The sequence below is a fragment of the Panonychus citri genome, unplaced genomic scaffold (genome assembly GCF_014898815.1).
Source record: "Panonychus citri isolate SS breed McGregor unplaced genomic scaffold, ASM1489881v1 Contig00140, whole genome shotgun sequence".
NCBI lineage: Eukaryota > Metazoa > Arthropoda > Arachnida > Trombidiformes > Tetranychidae > Panonychus > Panonychus citri.
Window position 1 is genome coordinate 1,936,268 of NW_026515545.1, and position 13,692 is coordinate 1,949,959.

Consider the following 13,692-nt stretch of genomic DNA (forward strand, 5'->3'; position numbering starts at 1 on the left):
AAATATGGAAACCACGTGATCGAAGAAAAGATTCTCATTGGTTGATAGAAAAACATGTGATCGATTTTCACTTTTTCTAAATGTAAACATTAGATTTTCATCTAAATTTAATCTTAATTAGTTTAATTATCTTTTAGTTTATTAACAAAGTTTAAACTATTCTTTGAATACATTATCACAATCTAATTAAAACTCTCCACAAGTGAAACAATGGTAAGTTTCTTTAAGAGAATTTAATTGTTTAAATGATTTTGAAGAGACAATTTAATCTCTTTGAGTTTTTTTTTCTTCTTTTCTTTTTTAATTTTTTCTTCTTTTCTCTTTGATTTAATTTGTTTATTTATTTTCTTTAGCAAATGGCAAGTCGGAGTTTGTTTCGTTTAATCCGTTCTAGTCCATCATCTGTATCTTCAATCTTTAATCTTGGTATCATCAAGTATCAACAGACTTGTTTACAGCGATGCTCAATTTCATCAACTTGTAAATTATTTACATTTAAGGTTCCATTTTATTTTGATAAAGGGGATAAAGAGGAAACTGATGAAAGTCCAGATGAAAAAGAAGATCGTTATGTTAGGCAATGGCTGAGTGAAAAGGAGTTTCAATATCAAACCATCGAGGATTTTAAATCTTTTCTAACCAGCGATGAAGATGTCACTAAAATGAATTGGATTCTAAATGAATATGAAATAGCAAAATATGATACAAGTTTATGTCCATCCTTTTTACCACCGGAAAGAGCTAAAGAGATGCTAGAAAATTTTCCCGATCAAACTAAATTAATCAACTATTTCCATTATTTATACTCTCGTGAGAATCGTAAAAATGCTGAAAAATTAAGGAGAAGTGATAACAGGAAAGAAACAGCGATAAATTTACGACGAGCCCATGATAATAATGTAAAATTAGAAATGGGAATTCAATATGACTCGAAAACTGGTAAACCCGCTTATGGTAAATGGCGAAATGCTTGTTTCATTGATTTAGGACGGAAAGAGGAATATACTGTTTATATACCTCAGAACATTGTCTCTTCTCTGTTTGGACAAAAGCTTGTCATCGATTTTTCTTACGAGGATTGTATGTCCATCCAGGAAAAGAAAAGTCTAATCAAACAATTAAATTTCTCTTTCCAAGCAATCAGAGAAGATGAGGAACCATTTGACTTTTGGTTCTGTAATTTAGATGATCAAAGTAAAACCTATTCACTTTTGGAGAAAAGTCTTGGTTGGGATCATCAGGCTAAATTTTCTTCTCATTTTATACATCGGACATCAAAATCGTATATTGACCTATTTCCACGTGATAAGTTAATCTATTTGTGTCCCGATTCATCTTACGATTTCACCAATTACGATGATGAGGCCGTTTACGTTGTCGGTGGTTTGGTTGATCGTCGAGTAGTTAAACCTGTTTCTCTGGCTAAATGTAAAAAAGAAAAACTGAAACACATGAGATTACCATTAGATCAACATCTATCAATGATTGGAAGTAAAATATTAACAATTGATCAAGTAATTTCAATTCTAATCGGTTTGAAATCAGGTAAATCCATGGAGGAATCATTGAAATTATCAGTTCCAGAAAGGAAATTAAAGAAACCTGAACAAATTGAATTAGAAAAAGCAAGACGTCTCCTTAAATTAACTGTACAAAAACATAGTAGAAAAAATTTGTATTATTGAAAAAATTTCATTTTCTTTCATCGATTCAAATGTAAATCAAATTAACATGAAATTTAATTGTTTTGTTTTTTTCCTCAATTTCATCAACATAAACAAACTTGAAGAGTCTCCTCTGTATCTCTCTCTCTCTCTCTCTCTCTCTCTCTCTCTCTCTCTCTCTGTCTGTCTTGTTTATCCCTTTCATTGTATAATTTTAGGTTTTACTTTGTTCCACTAATTATAAATAGAGAAAATCAATAAATCCACTTGGTCCAAACTAATTCACTCAATTTAATTAATCTTCACTCAACCTTAACAATTGAATTGAAGTTAATTCAAAAAGAGCTCGTCCCACATGTGGCGCCCTCTTTATTTTCCTTTGATTCCATTGACTGAAATGTCAGTTGACCAAAATACTCAAAGACAATCAACTTAAATTGTGATTAATTTTATATTTTTTATTACCAATTTGAATAACATATCATCAATTTAAAGAGTTGTTGATATAATTTTCGTAATGCCATTGAAAATTGAGACCAGAACTATTGAGGAAACTTTGGCTCCTTTGGTTCTTGAGGTTAGTTGATTTTTTTTTTGCCTCTTCTTTTGTTTTTGTTGATAACTTTGTTGTTAATTGTGATTTGTGTTTTTTTTTCAAATTGTGTGTTGATTTTTAGGTTACCACTTTGGTTAATAATCAGGAGAAAAGGAAAGGTGGCCGATCTAAAAGACCTCAAGTGCTTGTTGCTACCGTTGAAAAGTCAATTGAAAATTTCATCACCATTGGTGAAGAAATTGCCAGAGAAAATGAAGATATTCAAAAAGAAATGAGTATTTGTATTGATAAAGTAAGGGAAGCGGGTAAGAATATGAGTGAAGCCTCTCGAGAATTTGCCGATGATCCATTTTCTTCAGTTAAAAGGAGCAAAATGGTTCAAAATTCAAGGAATTTACTCTATCGTGTTGCTGAGTTAATCATCTTAGCCGATGGTGTTGACGTGACAAACCTCCTTCGGTCTTTGGAAGCAGTTGAGAGTGATCTCAATAACGTAGCAAATTCAAATAGTCATGATGAACTGATTGAACATTTCAATAAGTTTGGTGTGAATGCAAATAATTTATTCTATCATGCAGCTAAACGACAAAATGAACTTAAAGATTCTAAAGCGCGAGATGATCTTGGTGCTGCTCGAGCTGTTCTCAAGAAAAACAGTATGATGCTTTTAACCGCATCTAAAGTGTTTGTCCGTCATCCTGAATTATCATCAGCCAAAGAGAATCGTGACTTCATCTTTAGACAAGTTTGTGAAGCTGTTAACACTGTCAGAGATGTTGCTAAGGGTAACAAACCAAAAAACATGACAGATTCATATGATATTCCTGGAGAAATGGCAACCGCATTGGATGATTTTGATGAAAGATTCATCATGGAACCATTGACTTACAATGAATCAACCACTCGACCCGATTTAGAGAGACAATTGGAAAGTATCATCAGTGGAGCAGCCTTAATGGCAGATTCATCTTGTACTCGTGATATAAGAAGAGAGAGAATCGTCGCCGAGTGTAATGCTGTTCGTCAAGCTCTTCAAGATCTTCTTTCCGAATATCTTGCCAATGTTGGTTCTCATGAGCCATCCGATAATTTGGAAAGAGCTGTTGAACATATGACACAAAAGACAAAAGATTTAAGGAGACAATTGAGAAAATCGGTCATTGATCATGTTTCAGATTCATTCATGGAGACCAATGTTCCGCTTCTTGTTTTAGATGAGGCTGCTCGTCGTGGAGATGAAGTTGAAGTTGAAAGATATCAAGCCATGTTTGAGGAACATGCAAACAAATTGGTTGAAGTCGCAAATCTTGCCTGTAGTATGTCCAATAACGAGGAAGGTGTTAGAATGGTCAGATACGCAGCCTTACAGATAAAAAATCTTTGCCCGCAGGTCATAAATGCAGCTAAGATTCTTGCAGCTCGACCCAAATCAAAAGTAGCCATTGAAAATATGGACGCTTTTAAAAATCTTTGGGAAACACAGGTTAGAATCTTAACCGAAGCCGTTGATGACATTACAACGATCGATGACTTTTTAGCAGTTTCTGAAAGTCATATTCTCGAAGATGTTAAAGAATGTGTTTCTGCACTTGGGGAACATGATGGTGACAATCTTGACCGAATGGCTGGAGCTATCAGAGGACGTGCTGCTCGTGTTTGTAATGTTGTTACAGCAGAAATGGACAATTATGAGCCTAATGAATACACCGAACGGGTTTTGGCAGCAGTTAATGAACTAAGAAATACAATTATGCCTTCGTTTGCTGGTAAAGTGGAAAAGGCTGTTGAACTTTTAAGTAACAATCAATTGAAAGACTTGGACGACAATCAGTTTATTGATGCATCTCGGATGGTTTATGATGGAGTGAGAGAGATCAGAAGAGCCGTTCTTATTGACCGATCTCCTGAAGATATTGATTCGGAAACTGACATGGATTATGAAGATAACATTTATGAAACTCGAAGTAAATCAAGTGTTATAACCGATTTTGATGAATTTCCCGATGTTGCTGAAATAAGTAACACCAGAGAAGCTTATAGAATGATTTCCGAAGAGGAGAAGCAAAAAATTGCAGCTCAATTCGAAACATTTAGAACTGAAAAGGTTCGATTCGATCGAGAGGTTGCTAAATGGGACGAAAAGGGTAACGATATCATTGTGATCGCCAAGAAGATGTGTTACATTATGATCGAAATGACGGAATTCACTCGAGGTAAAGGACCATTGAAAACAACCATGGATGTGATCGGTAAAGCGAAAGAAATCTCTGAACTTGGGACAACCTTGGACAAATTTGCTGGACTAATTGCTGGACAATGTCCAGAATCAGATACCAAGAAAGATTTGTTAGCATATCTCAAAAGGATTGAATTATATTGTCAACAATTAAACATCACATCAAAAGTAAAAGCTGATGTTCAAAATATATCAGGAAATCTAATTGTTTCTGGAGTAAGTTGAAATAATCACTGATAATCTAATTATTACCCTAACAACAATTCCCATACAAGACCATTTAATCAATTTTAATTAAATTATAAATTTGCTTAATCATTACAGTTGGATTCAGCTACATCTCTCATCCAGGCAGCTAAAAATCTGATGAATGCTGTGGTACTAACAGTTAAAGCCTCTTATGTTGCCTCAACCAAGGTAATTATTATCAGTTGCTCATCATCATTATCATCATGGAATCGCCCAAATGATCAATATTAATTCCAGTTACTTGAGAATATTTTGAAACAATTTATATTCCAACTGTATGATTACCAATCATTAGAAGGATATTATCATAATATCTAGATGAAAGTTTCATTTAATTTCATTCCAATTCATCTCATCTACAATATAAGTTAATTCTCAAGGCTGTCAGAACTCTGTTAATTGAATTTCCAAATTTCCAAGTATATTTACATTCGGGTGGTTATATATATATAATTATCCATGAGTTCCAGTTAACCATTAACCTTATTCATGTTTGCAATTCAATTAATCTAATCCAATTTTTTCCCTCTCTTTTTTTCATATCTTTCTCTCTCTCTCTCTCCAATTCTCTATTAGTATCCACGAGGAGGAATTATCAGTGTAAGTTTTATGGTATTTTAATTTATCCTCTGCAGCTAAATTACAAGATGAATACTCTCATGAAGCTCCCTGGAGAATTTTCCATTTTCAAAATAACCATAAACATATTAATCGAGAACAAGATCTTTATCAATAATCGAGAAGAGGATTATCATTTAATTAGCTGTTGTAATTTGAGTCATTGGATGTTAATTTTTCTCTCTTAGTTACAAAACTATCGGTCTAGTTGATTGATTTGATCAATTAATTGATTTACTATTTTCTTTTTTTTCTTTCTCTTTTCTCTCTATTTAGTCACCGATTGTTGTTTGGAAGATGAGAGCACCGGAAAAGAAACCCTTGGTTCGAAGAGAAAAGCCCGAAGAGGTCAAAGCTGTAGTTCGAAAAGGTTCAACAAAGCGAAACGATTCACCTCTTAAAGCATTGAGTCAATTCCAAACCGATGGATTATAATCAAAATGAACTATTCCCAATTCAGTATTTATACGATTTCCATGATAAATATATTTATTATCGCGTGATTATCTGCAATCATCATCATCTTCACCAACTCATCATCATCATCATTCCTGGATTCAATTTCCTCTCTCAATCTTAATTCTTGATAACAATCAAAAGCAATTACTAATTTTTACGATTATGCGCTTTTCTAATTGTTCTAATCATCTTTATACTAATTTTCGCAATCTCGATAATTAATTTTAATTCACTTTTATACCTCTAATTGTATTGAACTTTTTTCTCCTCCTATTTTTATATACATTTCAAATATTTGATATCTTTTTTTTTCTTGTTTGATAGTATTTCCAATCTAATATTTGTATTAATATTTATTATTATTAAGCTCTTTTTCTTATTATGATTTAATCATCATTTATACTCTTGATTGTTGCAATCAATCAAAATGATTAATTAATCATCATAATACTAATCATATCCTTCATTTGAATCTGATAACAATTACTACCTGATCTTGATCAACAATCAACTTGGTCAAACAATTAACTATGAAAAGTAACAAATGCTTAATATGTTACTGTTGTTGAACAACAATTAAAATTAATTCAGTTTACAATCAATATGTTTTATACTTTATTATTAACATGGAATACAAAAAGAAGTGAAAATGTTTCAAATTAACAATTAAAATTATATAATAACAATAATTAACCATGAAGATGATGAATGAATGAATGATGATGATGATATTGTATTTCATTCAATTAATTCATTTGAAATTTTAAATCAATTTGCTCAGAATTTGTAACAGAAAAGTTTTTGGAAATCAAATTAACTTTAATTAGATTTTTTTTTTCTCGTCGAATTAACAACAAAAAAAAAGATGAACAGAATTAATTTTTAAACGGAAAACAAAAATTAATTGCAATTAATTAAAATCTTCTATTGGTTCCAATTTCCATTTATTATTATTTTCGCTTAATTGTAGCTTATTTGATTAACTTGATTAACCAACAATTTAAATCCTTTCGCTGAATTTTGTTCATCTTAATTGTTTTTGATTCCATTGTAAATTGTTAATAGTTGTAAGGGTTAAATTAAGGCTTCTTTTTAATAATAGAAACAATTAACTTGTAATTAAATTGATTTAAAAGACAATCAAACAAAATAATGAAAAAAAAAACGAGAGAAAATGATTAAACTGAATTGATGATAATTATACAATTATAATTGTTGATGTTAATTGTTGATGAGAAAAACAAGATTTTCAGTTGAGTTGAGTGATTAACTTTGTTTAGTTTAATTGTTGTTACCGTTTCCATTTTTAAACTTAATCATCGCAATTAATTTACAAATAAATAAGATTAATCTGTTGATTTTATTTACAATTAAAAAGAAACAATTAAAATTATTGGTCAGTGTTTTTCAATTGATGATTAAAGCTTAATGATGATGATGATGATGATGATGATGATTTAATAAATCTTAATGAAATTAATCAAAGGCTAGTCAATTAATACACAATTGATTATAACAATTAATATTAATCATTAGAATTGATTATAACACAAATACTTGATTGATATATATATTTTTCTTATAATATTGAAAAGTGAAGGATAAAATTTTTCTGTTAATCATTTTGTAGCAATTAATAAATTGTTCAATTATTGTTTATTAAATATTTTTGTTTCTGCTTTTCGCAACAATTAAAGATGAGCTGACTCAAAATCAATTGATTGTTGCTGTTGATTATTATTACTATTAACTGATGATCGGTTAGATGTGATTCCATTTCTGATTAAAGGTACAACTTTTGTTATCGCATTATTATTGATAATAATGTTATTATTATTGTTTCTGTTGATTGATTTATTTTCATTAACTAAATTAGTTGAATTAATTGGACCATCATCTGAACAGCAAGAGTAATTAACAATTCCCTGGGAAGGTTCACAATTAAATGATATATTAAATTGGTGATCACTTTTTTTATTACGATTTATAAGCTCAACATGATTACCATCATCTTCATCATCATCATCATCATTAACATTATCATCATCATCATCATCATCTGTTGATTCATTGTAAATTTTATCATTTTCATTATTAATTATTATATTAGCATCAGAATCATTTTTCCTTGAGAGTAAATTAACAAAAGTAACTGCTTCATTATCATGATCAATTAATTTACCATTTGTTGTCGTGTTAACTGTTACTGATTGGGAACAATTAATTGAGTTACTAATATTAATCTCCATTGAATTACCACTTTCACCGCCACTTATACTTCCAGCCTGATTAAGGCCAATTTCTGATCCGGAAAGATGATCAATATAAGCACCTTGAGATGGATTAAGATTACAATTGTATGAACTTCCAGGAAGAAGATGAGTATGATGATGATAATCAGATCCATCGCCATCACCACCACCACCGCCGCCACCTCCATTACCTCCACATCCTGTTATACCGATACTTAAACCACCACCTCCACCAATAGTTGTACCTTTAGTTGACCCTCGGGTGGTTCTTGGGAAAACTGAATTCTCAACATGAAGAGCAGCATTAACATCCTTACCTGCCGCACAGGTAAACGCTTTGGCAAAACTTTTCTTGAAATTTTCACTTAGAAAAGCATAAAGTATCGGATTAACCGCTGAATTGGCATATGAGAGGCAACCAGCAAGTAATAATATGCAAACACAAAGGTCAGAATGACGGACATTTGGCTTTTGAAAGGTAATATAAACTTGACCAATCCAATAGGGAAGCCAACAGGCAACGTAAACCGTTATCACCGTTAAAACCAAATAGGTTACCTTTCGATGTGATCTTTTCTTTTCTTTAGATTTATTTTTAGGTCCAACAGTTCGTAATTTACATATAACAAGAAAATAGAAAAGAAAGATTAGGATAAAAGGTATAAAAAATCCTAAGGTAAAAGAGTAAAGGGTGAAAGCCCGTTGACCATTCATATACTCGTTCTCTGGGAAAACAATGTTACACGAAGCGGTTTGTCCATGGGTGAGAACTTGGGTGTAAAGGTAAATGGGAACCATTAGAAGAGCGGAAACTGTCCAAACGGTGAGGCAAATAAATTTGGCAATAAAAGGTGTTCGATATCGAGGTGATGAGATTGGATGGCAAACGGCAATATAACGATCTGCAGACATAACGGTTAATAGGAGGGAAGAAGTAAATTGATTTATTGAAGTTGTTATCATGTAAATGCGACACATTACTTGACCAAAAGGCCAAGATTTATATTTAACGGTTGCTATTAGAAAGGGTAAACCGATGAGGAACATTTCATCGGCAAGGGCAAGGTTAAAGATGTACATGTTGGTCACTGTTTGCATCTTAGAGAAACGTAGGACCACATAAAGAACCAGTGTATTACCACAAAGTCCGACCAGACAAACGATTCCGTACAAAATTTTGGTAAATTCAAGGACCAGGGCTGAATAGCCACCAATGAAGGCATCTTCCATGGTTGAATTACATTCAGGATTATATGATCTAAATGAATCAAGTGAGGTGAGAGATGAATTTACAAGAGATGCTGCTGAACTTGATGGATAAGATGTGGAAAAGGGTAAAGATGATGATGACGATGATGATGAAGATACCCCTAGGGCAGAAGATGAGGAGAATGGTGATATTGGATAAGCTGATGATGATACCGATGAAGCTAAGGTTGCTACTCCGGCTACTGCGGCTGCTGTGGCGGCGACTGGTGCTATTGAACCGGGAAACGTTGGTGAGGGAATGAAACTATTTGAATTGGTCGAGTTGATATAATCGTTGACCATTGAGGGTAAACAACCACTAGGCCAACTCATATTGTTCATGATAAATTCAGGCTGATGGATCGTTTGATCAACCATAGTAACATGTGAGTTGATTAAATTAATTATCAAAGTTTGAAGCTCATTTTAAATTTGGTTCGTACTGATAATATCATAATCTTGGAATAGTATTGAAAATTTTGAAGGTTAATTTCACTTTTATCGTATTAATCACATTCAGTTGATTAATTTTCACCTTGTAACGATTTATATTTATATTTAAATTGTCCTCGATATCCACAGAAAAATAATCACAATTTGGTTGTAATCAATTCAAGTTGATTGTTGACTTTAATGGTTTCATCAAGTATTATGATAATTTATATATATTCCCAGAATATATCAATGTCAATCTGTAATAATAATCGAAGAGGATGGAAAATAATTAAGAGTAAATATTTACAATTAATAATAGTCAATATCTCATGTCGTAAATATATATATTATCATGATGATGACGATGATGATGATGATAATCATAGGCAACAATTAATAGTTGGAGTTAAAAAAAAAAGTTGATTAATTGATTGGCAATCTAGATGAGAGAGGACGAAGAAAAAAAAACAAATTGATCAACACTCAGGTTCGTTAACAAACAAACAGAATTATTAATTAACTTGAACTTAATCAAACACTTGGTAAACTAATTATCATCTAATTATCATTGTAAGTTTAATTTTCTTTGGGTAACTTTAGTCAAACAAAAAATATATACCAGGGAAAAAAAACTCCAACAACAATCAAGTTGAAATGGTTTCACTTGTAACTTAATTGCTTAAGCACAAAATGGTTAATCACTAATTAGATAATCACTGGAAGATCAATATCACCAACTCTTTGATATTGATTGTGACAATCAACTGATTCAAGTTTATGTAATAATATATTCAAGAGAGTAGATGAAGAAGAAGAAGAAGAAAAAAATAAGAATAACAATTTAACCTTAATTAAGACAAAAGATTATTAGAACATTAGAACTTTCTGTTCTCGAATTGTTATCGAACTTTAGATGAAAAGAGAACGAAGTAGAAAAAGAAAGTTTTTCCAATCGAATTTGTTTGTTTTTTCTTTCCATTGATTATCGAAACTTATTATGATCATATTATCATATCAGTGATTGTTATGATTATCAACATATAATCAAAGGTCACGGGCAGTGAGTATTATCATCATGAGATGATAACAATAAGTATCAATAAGTTTGAGGTGAAAACATAAGTATCAACAATCAATGAATGAAATGATGAATATACAATGATGAATGTAATGAAGGGAAGAGAAAAACATTGAATATCATGCTAATAATAACATGGTAATAGAATATTATTTATAAAGAATAGAAGAAAAAAAAAAGTTTTTCGAATAAGATTGTTAACTAATGATAATAATTCTATGAGATAATAAAGAGAAAAAAAATGTCATTAACCTAATAATAACATTCTCTCGAATATACAACTCGATAGAACTTGTTAGAATTTTCTGTTCTCTCTCATTCTCTCATTTATATTCGTTCTGTTAATATTCAATTCAAGTTGATTACATTTAACATGATTATTATCACAATTACAATAATAATGTTAACACTTTTATGTTTCCAGTAACAACAATTGAATAACATTAAGGCTTAAAATCTGCTAATATTAATGTTTCATGAAAGATTCAGCTTATCATGAAAATAACCAATTATCTCATTTCATCATTATCTTTATTAGAACTTTTTTATTTTCTCTTCTTCTTAATTTGGTTCCATGATAGTAGATCAACTATTGGAGAGAGTGAAAAATTCTGTACCATTCAGATGCAAACAGAGTATCTCATATAAATTATATGGGAAATTAAAGTCTCGTCGAGTATCAAGAAAAAAAAAGAAGCAAAATTTTCAATCAGTTTGAAAGAAAAAGAGAAGAAAAAAGTTCTGAAAAGTTCTGATGAATGTTCATCATCATCGATCAACATTAAATGGTAATCATTTGGAATTGAAAGGTGATTGAAATTAAAAATGAAAACTCATGAAAAGAGTATATAAACTTGAGGGCATTTTGTTACTATTTCCTATTAAGGAGAAACAAAAAAACTATTCAGAGAAATGAACTTTTCATTCAATTGTTTTCCATGTAATTTCATGTTGACGCAAGTCGTATGTTATTATTAATGTAATAATAGGTTGGAACTTGTTTTTCTAGGTTATAATAATAAAAGACCACTGAACAGTGGGTTTGAAAGTATCTTATGAAAAGTGAACCATGGGATAAGACGATACGAAATTAACAGAACTGAATATGGAACAAAAAACAACAGAATAAAAATTTGAAGAAAATTTTTTTTAACTTCTCATTGTTTCAAAGGAGAAACTTTCACTTTTCTAACTCTTTCTTTTTCTTGTTCACCCTGAAGGCTAATGACAGGAAATAATTTTCTTATCATGTTTTTTTTTCATGTTGTTATCAGAATTGTAATTACTATGTTCTCATGTCTGTATGAGTTTGTTTATATATAGATTGAAGTTTGGGAGAAAAGATGATTTTATGAGACGATTTTGCTTCAATTCTTTGAATCAGTGGATTGGATAACTTTCTGAAATTCTATGATAACAATAATGATTCTGGATGGAGGTTCATTAATATCGATGGTTTCTTTTTCTATTTTCTCAGATATTCGGTCAGATTTTTGTTTACCTGTTCAGGCAAATTGAAATTTCATGGAGAACAACAAGTTGCAGGGAGTGAATAGAATCAACATTTTCCTCAGCTTTTCCATTATTCTATACACACGCAGATACACACACAAGCATATTCTCTTGATACCTTCATACATTTTTCATTGTTTTTTTCTCTTTACTTCTACTATCCAACTAATAGCTGTTTCGATGACAACAATTCCCATGAGATATCTCATAGGTTTTCCCTCACTCGTTACCTGTATTCATGATAAAACTCAAAATTCAGGTAGAAAGTAAGAGCTCGAGAAAACAAAATTACATCTTGAGTAATTTTATTTTCTTCATCTTCTACTTCATCCCTCATCCACCAGCATATATCGATTAGAAACTTATCATTTCGATAATTTTATCTTCAAAATGTTCAATGAATAAAAAAAGCAGAACTTGAAAAGATTATCAAGAAGAGAGAGAGAGAGAGAGAGAGAGAGAGAGAGAGAGAGAGAGAGAGAGAGAGAGAGAGAGATAAAAACGAATCAAATCAAAGTTCAAAATAGAATTGAAAAGAAAACAAAATTGGTCGAAATTTTTTTTTCAATCGCAACCGAAAAAAAACTGAAACTCGAACTTCAGTAAACATGATATCCTATCGGAAACATCAATCACTTGAAATGCTTAAATTTTTCATTTTCATTTGAATATTTAAAACGATATCAACATTATCATGTTGGTTGATTTAAATTTCCAAATAATATTGAGTTATGACAAAGGAAAAAACAAATTAAGATGATGAAAAGTTATCAGCATGATGCTAATACGAAATCATTTATATATAATATACTAAAGGAAATGTTATAACATTGATGATAAATTAACGATTCTGGAAGCCAAGAAAAATTTCTGAAAGAGAGATAGAAACTCGTAAGTGTACAGTTATCATTAATTTCATCTCATTCTCTCAATGAATTATTTATTTATCATATTATTTTATTTTCTTTATTCTCATGTCAACACTGAATAATACCCGCGAATTTATCATCATCTGAACATAATAATTTTCTTTATCGACTTCATTTTCACCCGTTTTTTTTTATTAAATTTATCTCTTCATCGTTAAACAGTTTTAACTTGAGAATTGAAATCATCATGAAACATAAAAGATACAGATTGGTGAGAGAGATAGAGAGAGCGAAAGTTCATCCATGAGAAATTCATAGATAATATTGTCACATGAAATAAACGATGAATTATAAATAAACTGTAAAGGAGCAAAAGAAATGGAGATAAACTGAACAAAGGTAAATTAGCATGAACAATGAATTCGCAATTCATATTACTACTAATTTTTACCTTTATCGAATATGTTTGCTTAGAATAGTTCTAATTGTGTCATCTCAATACATTCAGGATTTATT

At 30.8% G+C, this 13,692-nt stretch overlaps 3 protein-coding genes across 3 annotated transcripts in view; 2 read left to right on the forward strand and 1 right to left on the reverse strand.

Moving 5' to 3' along the window:
* Positions 1–60: 60 nt before the first annotated feature.
* LOC128394938 (tRNA methyltransferase 10 homolog C-like) lies at positions 61–1,910 on the forward strand. Its single transcript, XM_053355316.1, has 2 exons — positions 61–213; positions 354–1,910. The coding sequence occupies exons 1-2, from the start codon at positions 211–213 to the stop codon at positions 1,683–1,685; spliced, it is 1,335 nt and encodes a 444-aa protein (XP_053211291.1). The 5' UTR covers positions 61–210; the 3' UTR covers positions 1,686–1,910.
* A 142-nt stretch (positions 1,911–2,052) lies between these two features.
* Positions 2,053–6,380, forward strand: LOC128394933 (catenin alpha-like). The gene is made up of 5 exons (XM_053355311.1): positions 2,053–2,241; positions 2,342–4,672; positions 4,781–4,873; positions 5,282–5,305; positions 5,600–6,380. Exons 1-5 carry the CDS (start codon positions 2,182–2,184, stop codon positions 5,756–5,758), a joined length of 2,667 nt encoding a protein of 888 aa, XP_053211286.1. The 5' UTR covers positions 2,053–2,181; the 3' UTR covers positions 5,759–6,380.
* A 109-nt stretch (positions 6,381–6,489) lies between these two features.
* Positions 6,490–13,692, reverse strand: part of LOC128394935 (tachykinin-like peptides receptor 99D) — a 62,040-nt gene continuing 54,837 nt past the window's right edge. The window contains exon 2 of the mRNA XM_053355314.1: positions 6,490–9,974. Within this exon, the coding sequence (XP_053211289.1) occupies positions 7,474–9,660 (2,187 nt within the window). The 5' untranslated portion in view covers positions 9,661–9,974 and the 3' untranslated portion in view covers positions 6,490–7,473. The remainder of the gene's footprint in view (positions 9,975–13,692) is intronic.

Bases quoted from the DNA above. Each gene is read 5' to 3' on its own strand.
- LOC128394933 (XM_053355311.1), top strand. From the start codon at position 2,182: ATGCCATTGAAAATTGAGACCAGAACTATTGAGGAAACTTTGGCTCCT. The intron at 2,242-2,341 runs GTTAGTTGATTT...GTTGATTTTTAG, and splicing joins TGGCTCCTTTGGTTCTTGAG to GTTACCACTTTGGTTAATAA. The intron at 4,673-4,780 runs GTAAGTTGAAAT...TAATCATTACAG, and splicing joins GAAATCTAATTGTTTCTGGA to TTGGATTCAGCTACATCTCT.